Source organism: Drosophila kikkawai, chromosome 2L (assembly GCF_030179895.1).
Source record: "Drosophila kikkawai strain 14028-0561.14 chromosome 2L, DkikHiC1v2, whole genome shotgun sequence".
In the NCBI taxonomy this organism is placed as follows: Eukaryota; Metazoa; Arthropoda; class Insecta; order Diptera; family Drosophilidae; genus Drosophila; species Drosophila kikkawai.
Window position 1 is genome coordinate 20704231 of NC_091728.1, and position 22257 is coordinate 20726487.

Sequence of the window (22257 nt, forward strand, 5' to 3'; positions counted from 1 at the left end):
AAACAGACGCAGACGCTAGTAGACGGTGCTTGCGAACGGTAGTACGAATAACGGTGAAGCTATAGTACCAATTGCGCGCGTAACGGAATACGGAATACGGAGCAGTGTAAAAGCGCAACAGCGCCTCCGAAATAGCGGTAATTAGTTTGTGTGTGTGGTGTACAAGAGAGAGCGGGACAGGCGATGTTTGTTTTGGCCACATCCTATTTCTCTCTCTTCCTCATTGTTTGTTAAACAAATAACGGAACTGCGAATATCAGAAGCAGGATTATATCTGAAATCTACGAAAACTTAACAGAATCAAATAACATTAAAAACAGGAACAAATAAAGTTTTAAATTGAAACCAAACTGTGTAAAAAAAATTTTTAAATACGAAACTAAAAATAAATACTTATTGTGCTCAGAAAAATTAAATTTCTGCCATCTGTACGAAATAAATATAACATTCAAGAGGATAATGTATATTGATTGTAAATTGATTATTAAATAAAAAAATATAAAAAATAAAAAAACTCAAAAATTAAGAATCCTATGCTGCAGGCATAAATATAAATAATATGAAAGTGAAATATTTTAGACGTTTCTGATAAACTGAAACTTACAAACAGTAGTCATATTTTTAAAACAACAAATTTTAAATAATGGCAAAATTTCTAAACAAAAATTATTTAATAATTGTCTTTATCTAATAATATAAAATTGTTAAAAAATATATATATTAATTTCTTAAACCAAACCGAAAGAAATGTTTTGAAACATTCCCGTGTAAACCCCAAATAATTACATAGAAACCAAAAATATTATTAGTTGTGAAATAAACCAATTTTCGAAGCAATAACTAAAAGCCAAGCAAACAAATATTTCACAAATAGTGGTTTTGAAAAACCACGCATAAACAGAACCACTGCGCAAACAAACAAATATTTCATAAAAAAGTGCTTTTTACAAATTATTTCAATACGCGCTATAGCATGTGTGTGTGTTGTGTGTGAGCGATTGTAAATTGTTTTTTATTTTATGCCCGCCGCGCGCCTTGAAATGTATTTTTAAGTTTCTGTGCTCAATTTCGTTTTTGGATGTTGTTTACTTTTTGCGTTGTTTAATTTGTTTCGGCCTCTCCGCCTTCTTCGTCTTCTTCTTCATTCAAAAATGACAAAAGGCGAAAACAAACTAAATTGTGGATAACATGGATTTTATGCAAATTCAACGTTTTCTGATTCAGACCGTTTTATTTTGGCAGCGTTTTTAAACGAATTCAAAATGGTTGGAAGTCTGATGAAAGAAGTTTGTAAAATAAATCGGGCAATATAAACGCTGAGACTGTGAATTTTAAATGTTTATCTAAAAACTGTATTATTTTTTTACAATAAAACGTATGACCTAAAGTTCTAAAAACCATAATTAAAATTAAATGCTAAATGTGAAGCTGAAAGAATAAAAATGTTTATAAAGACTTATTAAAATAAAACTCAAAAAGTCCCAAGACACATTAAAGTTCTAAAAAACACAAACCAATTTAAAAATAAACTTCCTATAAAAACAGCAATCTAAGCAATTTCCCGTGATTCACATTACAAGACAATAAAAAAAATACGGTGACATTTCGAAGTTCCTGATAAAAATTCCAACTCACCTTTCCCGGGAATCAAAACAACAAATCAAAGCTCCCGGGACATGCAAATGAATTTTTAGCGAAAAACAAGAGACCAACGAAATCTATAAACGCAATCAGTAAACACAAAAAAAGAAATAATAAGAAAAGGCAAATAAAAAACCGCAGACTTCCAAGGAAATCCCCCAAAACTGTGCTACTTAAAAATACAACGAGGCCGAACAGACAAAATGCATGGGGAAAACCAAAAACGTAGTCAATAAAAAAAATTAAAAACGAATGTTTAAAAATTCCCAATTTCCAAGCAATAAAGGAAAATAATTGGAAAAACACCAAAAAGCTAGTGTGTGTGCTCGAAAGTGCGTAAAAAAAAGCAGCGTGGCGTAAAAAACAAGTTCTAAAAATAGACCAAAATGTGTCGCGTCTAAAAATTGACGCAGAGTGTGGCGCAAACAACAAAAGCAAACAACTAAACACTAAAAAAACACAAGGCAAATAAAACAAGAAAACCACACGCAAAACTGAACTAAAAACAAATTAAGTTTTTCCCCCTCTCTCCTTATCTATTGCTCTGCCTCTCTCTTTCCAACTTTCATATCCGTGTGTGTGTGTGCGCCGTGAGTTTACCGTTATGAATCATCCAGCTGTTTGCGCAGCGTCGCAATCTGCGCAAAAAGAAATATTTCTCGAACTTTGTCGCAAGAAAAAAACCGATTACTAAACAATTTATTTCATGAAATTTATGTGTGCTAAATTCTGTGCTAAAATACAAAGGCATTTTATGTACATACATATGTACAGTGGATCGCAGCTTATTTCGTGCAGTCAAGAAACTAAAGTATAAATCATCACTGCTGCTCTACCATAAGAGATATCGAAACAATTTAAATGCAGTGTTTTGAATCAGATATCCTACATTTTAAATTAAAAAAAAATATCTTCCCAATTAATAAGAACAAACAATAATATTAAAAAAACAAATTTATGACCTTTTTTCACGCCGCAGCTTATTTCGTGCAGCTAGTTAAAATGTAAGAAACAATGAATTTTTGGCTTAATTTTTAATTTTTTTTTTTATTTTGGCTTTGGTATTGGTAGCTTATGTATATTTTAAAAGTTTCTTGGCCTGATCACACTAAAATATGAAGTTATGGGGAAATAAGTAAAATAGGATCGCGAATTTCTATTAAAATACGATAATTAGTTCTCTTTCAATTTAAGACAGAAAAAAAAATCACCGTGGTACTACGAAAATGTTATTCTTAAATCGCACATATATAAAAACATAAATTAATCGTTTGTCCGTGAAGATTGGGCCAAACATAAGGGCCGAAATGCACCGAATACATTTTTCAGTGAACATTAAGTTCATTACATGGACCAAAAAAAAAGTGAAATCATTAACAAACGTCTGCCAAATTTGTTATATAGATAGAGCACGAAATAAGAAACAAGTGTAGTGCCGATTTAATACGCCTCTTGTTGCAAAAATACATCTATAAGGCTCTAGTAGTATGAAAAGAGCCATTTATAAGGAAACCAGCACAGGAGCAACATCAAAACTTTTCATAGGAGCTTATAATTCGTCCGATTTTCTTTTGGAATGTTTTTATCTTTACCAATAAGTAAAAGTTTAACTAATTTAATCCTGATGACAGTATAAATTATTGGCGGAGACCCAATATTGAGCTAGAAACCAAACACTTGCAAGCTACTCTGAAGCAAGGCGGCGATCGTGTCTTATTTGGGCCTAAATGGCTTCCTGTAGAGTAGGAAACCAAATTTTTTTTGGCAGGATCTTGGAAACCAATATGTTCCCTTCAATATAAAATGTTAACTTCTTTCAAAATGTAGAAAACGTGGTCACACGGGATAGTTTGCAAAACTATTAGTACAGCGGTCTCTACTACTTATCGGACTTTCGGAAGCTTTAGCTCACACAAAACGGTCCTAATGACAAAAAAACAACATCAATGTCACCCAGACATAATCATTATTTAAAATTTTTAGCAAATATTGGACTAGCCATCCCAAAAATTAAAAGTTTTGACCAAAATTATCAAAAAAGTAGTGCCTTAGAGGAATTGATTAAAATTAATCTAGAAACATTAAAAAAACTAGTTAATTCAATTGAAACATCATCTGAAAGGTATTCAGAATAAAATAAGAGGTCACATAAAATTGTTTATATTAAATTAATAAAAATAAGTTGAATCAAACGAAGTGCACGAAATAAGCTGCGGCATGAAAAAAGCCCTCAAATTAGTTTTTATTAAAATACAAAATCGTTTTTATAATTAGGAAGATTGTCTTTGTTCAGTATAAATTTTAGTACAAGTACTAAAAGTACTGCGTTTAAATATTTGGATTATCTTCAATCGTTTAGCCACAGGGACGTTTTAAATTTTCGTTTCTTGACTGCACGAAATAAGCTGCGATCCACTGTACATAATTACATATGTATGTACAAGGGTACAGTTGCGATTAAATTAATAGCTTTAGGAATTCGAATCTCTTAAGCAGTTTACAATTACTATACGTTTTTTAGTTCTAGAAATTCCAAAACACTTGTAAATAATTTCAAAAAGGGCCCCAACCATAAAGTCAGATCGATCCTCAAAATCCTTCACGGTCGCCACTCTATCCTCTGTGTATTTTGTTATATGCTAGACTTTGGTAAGCAAATCTTTTGTACGCATTGATTCATCCCAAGAATCGCATCTAGTACGAGTTATTTAGTGCTTATATCTTGACCGCCTTTGTTTAGCGTAAATACGTACGACAAGTGCTAAAACGTAAAGCAAATTGCGCTCGACGCCCGAGAGACCAGGAAGCGAAAAAAATCTACGTTCGACAAAGATTGATGTAAAAGCGAGATGCCGCACAGTACGGGTCTCCTATGTACATTGGTGTTGGTGCGAGTGAAAGCGCACGTGTCCCTGGGGAAGATTATGTGTGCCAGTGTGTGTGTGTGCGAAATACACTTCCGTCTATTGTGAATGACGAGGCGCGAGCAAGTTGCCTTGTTGCCATCTTTGTTATCGTTTGTTGTTGCCTTTTGCTTCTGTTTTCTGTTGACTTGTGACATTTACACGGCACACACACCACTACACTAATACTTACGCCTTTTCTTGGCAGAATTTTCTCCGCTCGCACAAATTGCGACATTTTTAGCTAAACAAAAGTTGCACGTCAAAATGCTAATTCCGATCAGAATCTGCTTTATCATCCACTGCGGGACCTTTGTTCCAACGCAAAATCTAGACTTTTATTATCAGTGGCATTGCCACAATTTATACGCGGGGGGTCTAAATATTTTCCGGGGGTGGAAATGTAACAAGTTACTTTTATAAAGTATAAAAAACAATATCAAAATCATAATCTGGTTTATTTTAGAAAATATCGAATCTCTACTTTGTTTTTTTTAGTTTACTATAGATAAATATGGGATATATTTCATAGAAATATTAAGATCGTTAGTGGATATAATAATTTTGCTTGAAAAATGAAAAACCCTTCTAGATCCGCCACTGTATTACTGCCTATATAGTGCCTATATAGTGCCACTGACCTAGGCAGACGATGACGTGTTCTGTAACTGATTATACTTTTTGTTCGCTTTGGATTTGTTACAGGGAATCGCTGAATGGAAAATAGCTTGTGTCGATTGTTTTTACTGTTTGTCGAGATTACAAATGTCGATCATTTAAAGTTCATAATAATGGCGTAGGATCGTTAGATCGTTTGAAAACAACGCAATATATCGGTTTCGGGTTTTTCCTTAAGTAGTTATTGGATGACATTTATAAAGATATAGCTACGTCACGGCAAACTTTCGTGTATTTCATAATTTTGCGTCACATCATTGTTCAGATAAAACTTTATGGGTAATCTACCCTTGGAGACGTACAGTTGATAGTCTAATATACCCAGATAAGCTTGAGGTCGACGTTTATTTTTGGTTTTAGTTTGTAGGAAGTGGATTTTATTAAACAAAGCTATATAAGGAGAATAAGGTGGGGTGCCTAGGTTTCATTCATTGTGAAATTAGGTGAAGGATATATTAGATAGTGTCTAAATGCTTTGAAGAATATTGTTTCTTCTGAAACTATTAGCTTTGCAACCTTTCGTTAGTAAACAATTAAATCTAATAAATATTAGCTGGTTTAATTTTCTAACAATTGCCAAGACTCCAACTCAAATGTTAGAATGCTCAATTATTTAGTTTAGTTTCGCTTCCGTACTGTAAATTCCTGCTAAACGTTTACATAAAATGTCATTCGAAATTTCGCAATAGACTTTCAGTTTATCAATTAGATGTCAAATCAAATAAAAATCCCAGCAATTAACAAGTCCGACAAACTGCCACCGGACAGAGGCCTATTTCAGTTGCCGCCCCTCCCCACCTGCCTTTTGCCATGATCGATTTCAGCCGCTGGGGGGTTTTTGGCCATGCTTAGTTGTTGGCTTGAAAATTTCCCATTTCTGATTAACACCTCGGCGCGCACAAATAAGTTAACAGAGAAAAATAAAATAATGACCAATGGCGAGCGATCAAGCCGATTGCAGCCGCACGTATTTGGCCGCAAACAGAGTTCGCTGAAAATGTTTCTCTGTTTCGAGTGGTGAATGAGTGAATGAGTGTGTTGTGAATGAGTCACTTTATCACACGACGAGGCTATGGATTGTTTGGCAAGCGGGAAAAAACCCTGCGACTGAGTAAACAGAACGATAAAATACCCCGGGAATTAAATGAAGTCAAACTTGTTTTCCTAGATTTTATATTGTATTCACATTATAACATTTCCCTTAATGGAAAGTTTGATTCATATGTTACAAGTTGATTAAAATAAGGTAAAAATCCTTAGAGTTTCCAACAAAATATATCTAGAAAATCCAAAAATTATAATGCATTCATCTTACATGATTTGGCATTTTTTCATAAATTTCTTCTTGATAATTGCTGGGAAATTTTTAAATTTTGTTTAACTAAATTTATTACTTATTCCTTAATTTTTTTTCTTATTTTTTACAGTAAATGAAAAGTAGTACACGCAGTGCTCAATGAATGAGAATGAGACCCAGTCGACAGGACCCAAGAAGACGATGTTGATTGAGTGCATTTCGCGTGACATTCCCTGAAAGATTCTTCAGAAGCGCCTAGATTAAAATAAGTAAAGGCTATAAAAAGCTATAATAGTGTTTAGGAGGCAGCAGCACCCACAAATGAACTTCAATCCGGCCAGCGTTGTAGCCGCCGCAGCAGCAGCCGCCCACCAACATCCCACTGCGCACCATCATCATCATCATCATCCTTATTTAAGCCACCACCAGCCGTTGCAGCCCCTGCAGCAGCACCACTCCCAGCAGCAGCAGCAGCAGCAGCAACAGTCACAGCCACAGCAACAGCTGCTGATTCCATTGCCCGGCGGTGCTGGAGCCGGAAGCATCCCAGCGGGCGGTGGCAGCGGCGGTGGTGACACATCGCCCAAGATCATGGAGTGGACAAACGACGATGCCCTGGAACTAATCGAGCAGTATCGCTGCCACACCGAACTATGGAATCGTGCCGATCCCAAGTACAAGGATAAGCTATGCAGATTCCGGGCCTGGTCAGAGATTGCCGAACGCTTTGGCTGCAGCAAGGCGGAGGTCGAGCGGAAGATGAACGTGCTCCTGACCCAATATCGGCGGGAGAAGCACAAGATGTTCGTGAAGATCTATCAGGGCATCCAGCCCAATCCGTCCAAATGGTATGCCTTCAAGCGATTCGATTTCATGGAAGCAGGCGGCGGAAGTCTCAGTGCCAGTGGCGGTGGTGTCTCAGGTGTTAACACCTCCGGTGGCAGTAATCTGGTGCCCAACCCTGTATCCTCGTCAGCAGCGGCTGCTGCTCACAATGGGTTAAACGGCCTAGCAGCAGCTGCTGTGGCAGCAGCGGCCTACGAGAGTGGTACCATAGCGGCGGCGGGCAACGGAGGAGCACCAGGTGTGGGTGGCGGAGGTGGATCCGGATCACAGCCCGCCATGCAGCACAGACGCATCAAGACCAAAGAGATGAAATATTTCGGAACGGTGAGTAATGTTTATGGAATTATAATATAAGTATGAGGGAAAAGTTAAAGGGAAATCTAAATTGAAAGTGGATTTCCCTATAATTTATATTCAATTACTTAGTTTTTCAATTTACATATATTTAAAAGTGAGAAAAATATTAAAACTTTCAAATACACCTGGTTTTTACTTTTTCCACGAAAAATAAATATACAAAATAAAAATATAAAAGGTTATTAACTTTTTCAAAAAGTCGTCAAATTAACCAGAATTGATTACAAAAGTTATCTTGTTTGCCATAAAACAAATATTTTTATTTGATTGAGTAAAAATCCTTATCAATTGGTTGCAAAATCAAAGTCCATTTCGGAAAATGATAAAAAATTAACCAGAATTAAAACATAGCCTTAACCCTAGAGGGTCAATAAACAAGCGATTAACAGGGAATTCCAATCAATTTTAAAGCTTATTTATAAATATTCACTGCTTAAATAGAACTTATTTACTTAAAATTCAAGCAATGATTGATTCTACTGATTCTACAGAAAAATGTTTGAATCGTTTTTGTTCAAGATTAAATCTAATTCTAAGAAAATACCCTGTAACACGTGTGCCTAACTTGTTTTTGTGCTTAGCAACCAAAATTTCCTCTTTATTTTGTTTGAATTTATTTCGCCTCTTATCAATCGAAATTTTTGACAGACAAGTGAGGAAAAAAAGCGTTTCTAGTGTTAATTTCAATCAAAACAACTTCTCGAATTAACTGTGAAATCAGAAGGGAGGGGGAGAGAGAGCGCCTGCGTCGAAGAGAGCTGGAGCCTAAGAGAGCAAGAGAAATCGCAGACAAACATGTGCGCAAGTGACTTGCTGTTTTTGCACCGGAGCGCCAAAAGCTCCACCACACTCACACTCTCTCCAACAGCCCCACTCTCTCTCTATCTGGCATTCGTGTGCGCTTGCTTGTGTGCTTTTTTGTTGTTGACGATCAAAACAGAATTAAAATTTTACGCATAAATTTTTCTTAGAAATGCGCAGTGGTGTGTGTGTGAGGCATTGGCCCCAGCTCCCCCTCCCTCAATCCCCCTCTCTCTCGCTCTCTTTCCCCCACACTGTCTGTCTCCGTGCGTTGTTGGTATTTTTGTTGTTATACCCTTGCAGGGTATTATAATTTCAGTCAGAAGTTTGCAACGCAGTGAAGGAGACCTTTCCGACCCTATAAAGTATATATATTCTTGATCAGTATCAACAGCCGAGTCGATCTAGCCATGTCCGTCTGTCCGTCTGTCCGTCTGTCCGTCCGTCCGTCCGTCCGTCCGTCCGTCCGTCTGTCCGTTTCTACGCAAACTAGTCCCTCAGTTTTAAAGCTATCTGAATGAAACTTTGCATATAGTCTTCTATATGCACTCACTGCTATATATGTCGGAACGGGCCGGATCGGACGACTATATCATATAGCTGCCATACAAATGTTCGATATATTTCTAGAAAAAAATTTATAACTTTGCTGTTTTTCAACATTTTTGCACCATTTTTTAGATATGGCCATTCTATATTATTTCAGAATTTTGGTAAAAATTTTATCAATATCGGACGACTATATGATATAGCTACCATAGGAACGGTCGAGAAATAAATAGGAAAAAAAATTATAGTTTCGTTGTTTTTCAACGTATGTTTATCTACTCTGAGATATAATCTTTTTTTATTATTCTAGAATTATGGTATAAATTTCATAAAAATCGGACAACTATATCATATAGCTGCCATATAAACCGATCGGTAGATGTAGAGAAAATGTAAAACTGGGAATGTAAAACTGTAACTGTCAAACTGTAAACATAATAAGTATGGGGAAAATGTAATGAAACTCTGTTTTGTGAGTGTTTTCAGCATTTAAATCTATAATATAAACATCGAAACCAATCTGCAAGGGTATACAAACTTCGGCGTGCCGAAGTTAGGTTCCTTTCTTGTTTTTATTTGCGTTGTCGCGCCAGGCAAGCAAAGTGTACGAGGGGGAGGGAGAGGAGGTGTGTATTGGGGGGCCCTGACATTTCGTCGCCGCTCTTCTTCTGCTTCGCCTTCTTCTTTCCATTGGTGTGTGTTATTGTTACTTGTTGTTGTTGTTGCTTTTGTTGTTTATGCCGCTCTGTATGATGAAATGTTTGTTTTGCACGGCGAAATGTGTTGGCGACTGCGACGTCGACAGCGACAGCGGCAGCGACGCTGGCTACACTTGCTACAGCGATTTTTGTTTTTTTATTTGGGCCTCCCATTTGGTTCCGTTTGTTATTTGGAATACACTGACTGAAAAGGTTGAGTTATTATTCAAGAAGAATAAAATTTCGTGGGGATCCAATCTCCATCTGGATAAGGTTCTTTTTGTAAATAAAAAAGTGTAAAATACGAAGAAAATTTGTTTTAAAAAATCAAAAGGTATAAAATCTCGGGATCTGCAAAAGCTAGAGTTATCAATTTTAGGATGTGAATTTTAAGACGATGAAGAAGACGATATAAAATGATGGTTAATATAATATCCTCCTTTTAGATACTAATTCTTTAAATATAAACTTTAATCTTGAAAACTACAAAAGCTATAGTTATAAATTCTGGTATGTGAGCTAAAAAGAAAACCTCAAGTAGAAAAAAATATTCACAGGTAAAATGTTCCAGGTAACATAACTAAAATTGCTCTAAACAATTCATCATTTTACCTTTATGTGCTGGTGTCTCTCTTTAACAAATAATTAATTTTACTAACTACTAGTAGCTTTTGAATCTTGAAACTTTGCCATAGACTTTTAGGTCCTTGTTTTTATTGTTGCTGTAGTGACGTTTTTGTTTTGTGGTTACCACCCAGTGAATTCTTTCCCCTCTTATGCTTTGGCTGCGGCTCTGGTTTGGGGACTGTCCTTGTCCGGGCGTGATTCGTTCTTCGTTGGAAGCTTTTGTTTTTACTTGGCGCTCTGTTGTTTGTCAGACTTATCAAAACAAAATGCCAGGAGTTGTAGTTGTTGCTGCTGCTGCTTCTTCTAGCCTGTTTTCGTTCGCTTTTTGCTGCTGCTGTTTTTCTGAAAAACAAATGAAAATTTTTACCAAGGAAAAGAGAATATAAAACTTGGCGCCTGGACTTTTTGTGAGGTTTTTTTGTTGTTTTTTTCGCCCTGGCGTGGCGTGGGAGTGGGTGGTATTTGGGGGCGTGGCCCGGCTAAATGCATGCAACTTGTTTGTCCAAGTCATGTCACCTTTGCTTTCTAGTTTTGTGGTTCCCATAACGCTTTTTGACATTTATGGCCATCCAAATAGGGACGGAGCTCTGACAAGAAATATACAGAGAGTTTAAAAAGTGAGTCGTTTTTAAAATGAATAACTAATTGCATTTTGAAATTATTAAAAGTTGCTTAAACTGAATTATATGAAAGTTCTTTTGTTTTTATTATTCTATAAAAATAATATATTATTTAATGAAGTTTTAATATTTAATTAAAACATATAATTTATATTTGTTTACATTTAGAGAATGCTTCATCGCTGAGTAATTTATATTTATAGCATTTTAATCGACTATTTACCTTTATTATCACTTATAAATTGATTTACTTATCAAATGACTAATATTCTGATACCTTAATTACCAATCGATTTATTTCCGATTACGTTAAGGTGAAAAGTTGTTGAATTTTCAAGGCTTTAAACTTAATAGGATTACTATACAAGTGGTTTAACTAAATTCTCAAGAAATCTTTCATTTCCTCATTTTTTAAAAGTATATAGTTAAAAGTAAATGTTAGTTTAGTAACAAGTGGCAAGTTAACGTCGAACATTTCTCATTCAATTGTTCTTTAAGATTTCGGTTATTATTTTACTTAATTAAATCATTTATTCGACGAATTCTAAAGATTTGTTTCTACTTGGTTTGGACAAGACAAAATCGGTTCTGACCAGACAGCTGCCTTCTTTTCCCTTTTAATTTTGTTATTTAATTTCTCAGTATTTCTTTTCTTTTATTTTATGTTTTGTTTTGTTTTGGCTTTAGTCTCGTGTTGTATTATTTTTTTTTTTTTTCTGTTCCTGCGTCATTATTATTTGCGTGTGCAGGCACCAACAACGACGCCCACGCCCTCTTTTTAGACGCCGCCCACCAACGGATTTACCACCCTCTCCACCCCCCGTTATTGCCACGCCACCTAAAGCCAGCCCACTAACAGCCCAACGCCCACTTATTGTTATGTATTTTTTGTTCATATTTTGCAATTGTTTTGCTTCTGCAGTATTTTCCTCAAGACAAGTGAACAACAAGAAGAAACCAACAAAAACAATAAGAAGAAAACAATATAGTTGCTGTTGTTGTTGTTGTTTCAGTTTGTTGTCCCGCAATGTTGTGGCTAAGCTAGCTAGACTCACGCACTGCGACCCATCCGCAACCACCCACCCACCGCCTTCTGTTTATATCCCACGCAAACTTTTACACCTGAAAAAAGGTTTAAAAAAATAAAATAAAATTAAAAAAAAATTTTAAAAATGTATAGCTAAAAAGTTGTAAACTGTATTAAATAATTGTTTGTTTAATTTTAGTTTAAAACATTTATATTCAAGTATTTTTTAAATACGAATTTGGGAAATAAGAATAAAGTTTAAGCCTTAACCTTGCATTACACAAATTTTAAGGGTATTTTTGGATTTTTTTTTTTTGTAAAAATAGTTTTCTGTAAGTGCAAATTTTCACTTGTTTGTGTTTCGTATTGTTGCTGCTGCTGCTGCTGGAGCGCAGCAACAGTAGCGGAGTATCAGGCCTGTTTGTTGTTGCTGTAATGCGCGTTGTTTTGTTTTGTTTTGTTTTCTCCTTGCACTGCCTATAACCCTACTATTTTTCCCTCACCCCTTTTCCACCCATCCCCTGCGGTGGGCGGAATGAAAAGTGCAAGGCAAATAAGCAGCAAAACTGCAACAGCGAAGCCGGCAGCGAAGTCGGCGTTTGTTTTTGTTTACTCATTCATTGCAAAGTTGTTTAGAGCCAAGCGCGCATCGTATGGTTTTTCCCTCTCCTCCCCTTGTTTTTCTTTTCTTTTTTTTGCGATGATGATAATGATGATAGCGATGATAGGGTTTTTCGGGGTGGTGGGTTGGAAAATTGTGGGGATTTTTTGGGTGCGCACGTTGCCCCAAAAGGAGTTTGCTGAAACTTATGCAAGAATTTTTGAATTTCTGGGCAAGCATACGGAAAAGTTCAATAGGGTGGAGATGGTTTCCAAGGATATAAGCAAGTTTAAATGAAAAAGGAATAGTTAATTAAAGGGAGCTAGAAATAGTGGAAAAGTTGAGATTGAGATAAAAAATATATTTTTTGAAGTAGTTTTCAGAGAAGGCTTCCGTATTTATTAAGGTTCTAAACTAAATTTGATTAGGTTTTTAGAAATTTATGTTTTTTTAATTAAACTATGAACAACTTTACTTATTACCAATAAGCATTCAAATGACAAATAAAAACTGAATATAAAATACATATAAGAAGAAAATATTAAACATAAACATCGAAATTAAGTATAAACTAAAAATTTCCTTAAACCCAATTTAATATCAATAACTAAATCGTAGTTTTTATGATTTTATAAATAACAGTAAATTCTATAATAAAGCTTTTGGGAAGATCAACCAGGTAACCAATGATAGTTTGGCACCTCTGGCATTGTCACCTGCCAAGTGACACTCTCGCAGTGTCACCGGCGCTTACCGCAATGCATTTTCAATTGCCATTTGTTCCACTGTTAATTTTACGACTCCCCATGACCAGTGTAAATCCCCCGCCCCCCCTATTTTAGAGAGTAGGGGGGCAGCGGCGAAGGTGGCGGATTGCGAGAGGGGTATTTGGGGCTTTTGTGTGCGGCGCTTGCGCTTGCGGTTTTCATGGCAGTTTCATTAATGTTAGTGTAGCAGTTACTTGCCGTATTTGGAGTAAGTTGTTGTTGTTGCTGCCGCCGCCGCCGCTGCGGTGTATGCGCTTTTGCTTTTGCGAAAATATCGCCATCGTACTTCAAAAACATTTGCGTGCGCAGCAGATGGATACAGTGGAGTTTCTATATCTTAAATATCTGAAAGATAAATTTCATAATTTGATTTTTCAACTTTTAAGATCATTGATTTTTATATGATTTGGTTTTTATCATAAAATATTTAATCCTAAGCAAAGGAGTTGTGTTAGGCAAGTTCCACTGTAGATTTGGACAGAGGGAGCCCGCGACAATTGTGAATGGGGCGACAAGGAGATAGGTGCGGTAAGAGGGGTTGGAGAAGAAAGAGGGCGGACGAAGAGAAAAGGTAGAAGGAGAAGGAGGCACGCGGAGAGGTACAGAGAGGGGAGCGCATTTCGTGCCAAAGGAGTAGAAACAGCGACGACGACGACGCGTAGTTTGTGTTGTGTGTTATTTATTCATTGGATTGGATGATAATCAGTTTGTTTACATTTTTCAGTTGCACACATACAGGCACACACACACACGTGGAGAGTGGGAGAGAGAGGAAGAGCTAGCGAGTTCATTCTCTTGTCTGTTTTATTTTATTTGCTTTAACAAAATAATAATACAGACATGCAAACACGCACACAACGGGCACACACTCGCACACACACACTCACATATTCTGCTCTGAATGCGTAAACAACAAAAGCAGCTGCAACAACAATAATAATAGCAACCGTGGGGGAGGGGGAGGGTGGTGTTCGCAGTTGAGGAAACTTAAAAACAGCAGCAAATGCAGTAACAACAATAACAACAAATAAACAGTGCAGGTTGAACTCTTATTTTCGGGGAATGCCCCAATAAGCAACATTTCCATTTAAATTGTTGATTTTAAAAAATTAATTTAGAGGAAAATTATGAAAGTTTAAGGAAGGAGAAGATAAACTAATTAATGAAAAATCAGTTATGTAAAGTAATTATAAGAGAAAGTACATACATATATATTTTGGGTTTACTAAAAAAAATCTGTTTTTCTTACTTTTTCTCAGTCTCTTTGTCACTGTCTTTTTTGATGGAAAGTTCTAGGCGCCACAATGGAGACAGACAATAAAAAGGAGGGGAGGCGAAATCAAAGAGATCGACGCAGACAGAGCGGGGGCTAGCAGGGTAGACAGAGAAGGAGAGAGAGAACGAGCGCCTGCTTTGATCGCCGTTTTGACCATTAAACACTTTATTGCCGTTGTTGTTGGCCCCAAACGTGGGGTAGGTTAATGCTAATGCCGTCGTTGTCGTTGTCGGCGCCTGACCATTAAAAGCCCTCTCCTAGACCTCTCTCAAAACATTCCCTTGCTCTGCCCATTTCTCTTTCTTCTGGTTCTTTCAAGAAAAATAATTCTAAGCAGGTTGTTCTCTTTCGGCTGACAAACTCTCTGCTAACTAATGCTGACATTTGCAAAAGATTTCGCAAAAAAAAAAATAACAACAAACAAGTTGGGGGGATATTGATATTGAATATGTTTATTTTGGGTTCGGTGCGTTTTACTAGATTTAGGGATGATGTAATAGCCAGTTTCAATCAGCGTTTTTTATGGTTGCTAAAAAAAACACAAGTGCTAATATTAAATTTAAGCAACTTTTTATTACGAGATCTGTAATCTTTTACAGCACATGAAACCTAATATTTCGTAAAAAAATCCAGTTAACAGGCTGTTTAAATATTTTAATTAAAAGTTAAGAAAGATTTGCCATTAAATATTGTATAAAATACTCATTTTCTGTTAATTAAAAGCATTTACAACTTTGAAACAATTCGGAAAACCAAATATGTATGTTTGTTAGTTTCAATAAATTAAATTTAAATTAGAAAAAGAAACTAATATATAACATGTCAAATATCATATCAAAAACACCGTTAATTGCCGCTCTATCACTTGTCTCTTTGTGACTCACCCACACTTTGATGATCCAATAAACCGAATTCTCTTAAAAGTTGGAGCATATTTTAAGTTCTCTTAAAATCGTAGCTTTTTTCTCTCTCGCTCTCCTCCATTCGGCTGTTCGAAAATTTTTACTACGTCGCTAGAATAATTTCGGTCAAAAATATTACGAGTTCCGAGTCGCGTTGTCGTAGCTTTCGCACACACATCAAAAAAAAGTTATTAATTTTTTTTTTTTGTTGATTACTAAAAAATACAAAAAATGCATTACAATAATAATAGTAATAGTTTGCGATCCCCGGGGATTCATCGTAGAATTCCCGTTGAGCAAACGGCATTGACAAACACATCAAACGTAAGTTGCTTTTTTGTCTCATTTTATTTTGCGGCTGTCATTGCGGGTTAAAGGGGCAGGTGGAGATAGGGGGGTTTGTTTGGAAAGTTCGCGCACTTTGCCACCTGTCTGTGTGTGTGTGTGTGTATCTGTGTTATTGTTGTGTGTGCGTGCGTGTGTCTGCTAATTTGTTTTGATCGCTTCGTGTGTTTGCCATATAAAAAAAAGGAAAAACAACAAAAAACAATAACACGATTTGAGCTTGACCATTCAAAAAGTCGAAATTATTATTTATTTACCAAATATTACCATAATTTGGTCACTCTTCTCGGCTTTCAGGCTTTTAAATTTATGTTCTGCATTTACTTTAACAATTTTTGAAGAAAACAAAAAGCAAAACAACTTTCGCAGGGGGTTTGACCGGCATTGGAATGCGTCGTTTGCAAAAAGTAAAAACATAAATTTATACATTTCTCTGGGGATCCCAGACTAGAATTATAATAATTCCAGTTTAAGATATAAACAAAGTTAGCTTTATAATTCTGATAATTATAAAATTTACACATAAATAAAATTGCTTAATTGAGTGACATATTTTTATTTGAAAGAGATTTAAAATTAAGGAATTATTAAAAGTTGATTACTGCTGGCGTTTTTTTATACCCTTGCAGGGTATTATAATTTCAGTCAGAAGTTTGCAACGCAGTGAAGGAGACGTTTCCGACCCTATAAAGTATATATATTCTTGATCAGCATCAACAGCCGAGTCGATCTAACCATGTCCGTCTGTCCGTCTGTCTGTCTGTCTGTCTGTCTGTCTGTCTGTCTGTCCGTCTGTCTGTTTCTACGCAAACTAGTCCCTCAGTTTTAAAGCTATCTGAATGAAACTTTGCATATAGTCTTCTATATGCTTTCACTGCTATATATGTCGGAACAGGCCGGATCGGACGACTATATCATATAGCTGCCATACAAATGTTCGATATATTTGTAGAAAAAAATTATAACTTTGCTGTTTTTCAACATTTTTGCACCATTTTTTAGTTATGGCTATTTTATATTATTTCAGAATTTTGGTTAAAATTTTATGAAAATCGGACGACTATATGATATAGCTGCCATAGGAACGGTCGAGAAATAAATAGGAAAAAAAATTATAGTTTCGTTGTTTTTCAACGTATGTTTATCTACTCTGAGATATAAGTTTTTTTTATTATTCTAGAATTATTGAATAAATTTCATAAAAATCGGACAACTATATCATATAGCTGCCATATAAACCGATCGGTAGATGTAGAGAAAATGTAAAACTGGGAATGTAAAACTGTAACTGTAGACATAATAAGTATAAGTAAAATGTAATGAAACTCTGTTTTGTGAGTGTTTTCAGCATTTAAATCTATAATATAAACATCGAAACCAATCTGCAAGGGTATACAAACTTCGGCGTGCCGAAGTTAGCTTCCTTTCTTGTTTTATTAATACAAATATTCTTTAAGAAAGTATTATTTTTTAAAAGTATCTCAAAATAATACAATTTCCAGAAGTATTATTAAATAATTTATTATTTACTAATTACTAATTAAAAAGAGGACTTATGGAATTACTTTAATTTAAATAAATCTTAATTAATATTTTTTTTAGATCTTTTTTTGTTTAAATGTAGTGCAGGTGGTATTATAAAACATTAAATTTAATAAATTCTCTATTTCAATCACTAATATCTTATCACAATAAGTCGAATGCTTACCCTTCATGATTGTCCCAAAAATCTAACACGAGACCTCAATATATTTCAAGTCAACATGATTAGTTAAATTCTCTTAAATAGTCATCATTACTATATAGTTCTTAAAATCTAATTTCATTCCTATCTCAAGAATTTATTAGTTTCACACTTATGAAACCGGTTTGGCATTGCTATCGGGTCTATAAACAGACTCTTCTTCGATAAGAGATAAGGACGTAAAAGATAAACAAATCTGTGCCTATATTGCGGTAATAGGAAGGGTCTATTTGAAAGTGATCTATATTAGTTTGGAGAACTATTTAGATATAAAATAAAGTTTAAATATAATTTAAATATACACAAGCCAGTGCAGGATAGCTTACGATCTTAGTTAAAGAGGTTTTTGGTGCTATAAACTTGAATGTTTTATTAAAAACATAATTTAAATATTTAAAAATATTATTATTTATCACAATTACTCTTTTTATACCAAATATTTTTATTCAAATAACCTTTAATAAAAAAATTATTAAGACCAAAGCAAAAGCTCATAAAATATGTGCACTTTTTAACCCAAGAACCAAGCTCTTAATTAATGGTTTTTCTCCACAAACTTTATGGACACTATATAAGTTCTCAAGTAGCCGGCGTTATCTCGATGGGTCAATCTTTTTCGACTGCGTCACGATGACGAAGAGTCGGCCGATAGTTGAAGGGACCTTTGGCCAGCGACACCGACGACACTTTATTCCTCGCCAGAAAATCGCCTTATCGCTAACCTTTTTTCGGTCTCGTTCTGTTCTGTTCTTCCAGATGGGCCTCAATATCCCCATGCTGATAGCTAGTAGCCAGACGTTGGACAGCTGGAATACGGCGGGTCAGTATTCGCCTCCGATATCGGGTTCCGGCGGCGGTGGATCCGACCGCGGAGGAAGTGGACCCCCGCCCCAGCAGCTGCGTGTGCCCCTGCCCATGAGCTATCATGGCGTTGGGGGTGGAGGCGGAGGAGGAGGAGGAGGTGGCAGCAGCTCCAGCGATTTCCAGCAGAGTCCGCTGAAAACGATGGACACATCGGACAATGAGGACAACAATAACACCAAGGAGGATGTGGCGGCGGCAGCGGCCTTGGGGCAACTGGCGGCCAAGGTGGAGCGACGATCACCGGCTAGCGGTGGTCCCGGTTCAGGACCTGGCGGCGGAGGTAGTGTGATTGGAGGAGGAGGTGGTGGTTCCAGCAGTCGAGAGGCCAACGATCAGCCCAGCGATCCTTTGCGCTCCGAAAGGACTCTCAGCGAAGCTGGTAGCAGCCCCATACCGAACACCAACATGCACGAGGCGCACAAGAATCACCTGCTTAACAGTCCCGCCGGTCCCGGAAGAGCAGCCACGCCAAGGCAAGCGCACGAGCAGCTGCATCATCATCCACACACGCACCACCTCCAGCAGCAGCAGCAGCAGCAACAGCAGCAACATGTCACGCAGCAGCTCCATGCCCATGGCCACGATGAGCTGGACATCAAGCAGGAGCTGGTGGACTATTTTCATGGCCAGGCAACTGGCGTAGCCCCGCCACCGCCACCCGAATCCCATCGCTCGTACAGTTCGGCGGGCGAGGAGAGCCGCCTGCAGCTGGTGGATATGGCCCAGGACCTGAGGGTGGCCCAGGCCAAGGCCAACTTTGGTTCCTTTGTCCTGCCGCCGCAGAATAGCGGCGATGCCAGTCAAACACCCGCCGTTGTTATGCCGTTGAATATGCGTAAACTAACCAATGCCTCCAGTGCGGCTGCGGCGGCGGGTCATATGCTAATGAGCTCCCTGCTCGGCTCCAGGGAGAGCATGTCCGATGGCGAGGAACCGGATCCGGATAATGATGAGGCCACGGAATCGGCCGCCAGTCCGGGGCATATCAAGAGCAGTGTTTCCGCCCAAGCGGCCGTGGCCGCCTCCGCCTTCTATGCCGAGTCCCTAAATCGGGACGACTGCGACTTTATAGGATCGAATGTGTCCCTCAAGCTGCGGACCATGGATCGCACACAGCGTATCATTGCCGAGAAGCTGATCAGCGAGGTGCTCTACTACGGGCAATTCAATGAGCTGGAACGCTCGGCCAGGATCCAGCCCAAGTGACAGTGGCGCCTCAAAAAGTGGACGACGACGACTACATCGGGTGCGGGAATGGCAATGGGAATGAGAATGGGTATGGGAACAGGACTTGGCTTGGGCTTCGGTGTGGGTTTAAGCAAAATCCGGCTGGCCGCACAGCATGGCAAATGAAGGCGACGCAATTCCATTTGAAAATAGTCAATACACAGAGAGAAAAAAAGAGAACAGAAACCAATACAGAAAAAAAAAACACAGAGTACAACTTATTTTTAGTTTTTTTGGCCAGGAATCCACCGGGGTCACCATTTTGTACAAAGCTTGGCAGAAAAAGGGGAGGCAGTGTTACTTAGGCGGAGAAATGGGGAGGAGTAGAAGATGGAGAAAGGTTGGAGAAATGGTACTTACAAACATATATGAGAGAGCTGGAGAAAGGAGGAGAGAGATGACTAGATGTGACTTGAAAGAATTTGAAATAAAAACAGGAATGCTTAAGAACTTGTTTGAGAACTTAAATCTATTTTAAAAGCCCCTAAAAGTAGGCAATAAAAACGAAATTTGCTTTTCTAAAGTATAGCATGCTTTTTGATTTAAAATCTTATTTGAAAAAAAGAAACAGATTTTAAAGCTTTTTTTCACCAAGATTCAATTCTCGAATAAAAGCAACTATAAGTACAGAGAATTGTATCTTCCAGTTCAAAGAATTCTTTTGGATTAACTTATACTTTCTTCCATCTCAGCATCTCTCTCCCAATATATAAAATATTCAAGAAGCAACAACAAGAACATAAACCAAAGTTACTTTCTATTCTGCATAAACAAACAGAGTTTCGTTTTTGTCCACAACTTCAATATTAAAGTACATTAAAATACATAGATACATAGATACATAGATAGGGTTAGACTGGGTCTGGGTCCTGAGACATCTAACTAGCAGAATCTCAGTATTACTTATATAAAAAATACACACAATACGTACTACTACCGAGAAATAGAACAATAGAGAGCAAAGCATTTGCCATGTTTTAGATAGATTCTAATTAGAAGATTCGTTTTATTGGGGGTAGAGATCGATCGTCCACTTCTAGGCGTTATCTGATTGCTGATTGTTCCAGCTCTATATAAATATATATATATATATAGACCTCGCTCCTATACAAAATATATAATAAAATAGAGAGAAAAAAAAACACTATTGTAAAGACAAGGAAAAAGCGGCTGCTAAAAAGTCAAGCTCCAAAAATGTTGGGCATTACTGTAAACTCGAAGTTCCCCTAGAAAGATAAATGGGAGTTGCGGGGGAAAGGCAATTGTGCAAAACCTATATGTTTTCTATATATATATGTAAAAATGGATACAAATATATATATATATATCATTGTACCTTATTTTGAAACAGAAATGTTTTCTTAGTCACTTAAGTCTGGTCGTCGAAAAGTCCAACCAAATCCAAACCCAACAACAACTGAAACCAACCAACCAACAAAGCAAAAACAAAACAAAGCAAAGCAAATATTATACAAAATACTGATACTGTCGTCACTAGTTCGTTAAAGAAACAAAAAACAAAAAACCAACTACAACAAAAGCTAAAACAAAACATTGTATATTTTTTGTGTTTACTTTTTATTTAGGTCCTAATGATGATTTTTGCATAATATTTAAGTAGCTTTTATTTTTATAAATATATGCAAAGCAAAGCAGAGCAAAAAAAAAACACAGAAATATTGAATTAATTTATATTGAATATATATATACATATATAAATATATATGTAATAAAAAATATGGGCAAATTAGTTAGTCACATAAAACGAGAGAGAGAGGAGAGACAGCTCGGCTTTTTGCTGTTGGCTGCTGCGTTTTTTAGCCGTTAGTTTTTACCTTTTAGCCTAGAAAAAATACAAAACAAACAACAACAAAATGTCCAAAAACCGAAACACAATAGTCAAGTGTAAAGAAATATATATATATTTAATGGAAAATTATGCGTGTGTGTATGTATAAATTAATTGTCTGTAAAATTAGCAAGAATTGGGTGATGTGACTAGAGAGAGAGAGAGAGAGAGAGAGTGTGCGTATGGAAGGGAGCGTAAGCCGAAATTCGTTTTTTATGAATGTTTAAACAGCAGCTAAAAAAAAAAATTAATAAATGTGTGTACCTATTTGTCTGACAAGCATTGTAAATGGCATTGGCCTTGTTTTTTTTCTGGTCTGGTAATTGGGTCAGTTAGGTTTTTTTTACATTTATATTTTATTTAAGAAATTAGGCTCCATTTTAAAGGAATTTCTTGAAGCTAGGCACAGTTTTTCAAGCCGTTTCTTAAGGATCATCATAGTTTGAGAGGAACTATAACAGGTTTGTTCGGCTTGAAGCCTAAAATCAGTTATCACTAAGCTTCTGCAACTAAATATAAATTTATTACCTGTACTTTGGTACTTTTTAAACTGCATTTAAGATTTTTAAGAAATTAGCCACCGTTTTAAAAGCATTTCTTGAGGCTGGGCACAGTTTTAAAATGATTGCTTAAGGTTT

At 36.6% G+C, this 22257-nt stretch overlaps 1 protein-coding gene across 4 annotated transcripts; it reads left to right on the forward strand.

Moving 5' to 3' along the window:
- LOC108072567 (protein hunchback) lies at positions 1-21913 on the forward strand. 4 transcript variants are annotated; one of them, XM_070284826.1, is made up of 4 exons: positions 1-137; positions 2621-2645; positions 6650-7689; positions 18436-21913. In XM_070284826.1, exons 3-4 carry the CDS (start codon positions 6841-6843, stop codon positions 19747-19749), a joined length of 2163 nt encoding a protein of 720 aa, XP_070140927.1. In that variant the 5' UTR covers positions 1-137; positions 2621-2645; positions 6650-6840; the 3' UTR covers positions 19750-21913. The 4 variants fall into 4 exon arrangements, with proteins under 4 accessions (XP_070140927.1, XP_017019247.1, XP_070140926.1 ...); XM_017163758.3 differs by lacking the exon at positions 2621-2645; XM_070284825.1 differs by lacking the exon at positions 1-137 and having other exon boundaries at positions 2386-2645.
- Positions 21914-22257: the final 344 nt, after the last annotated feature.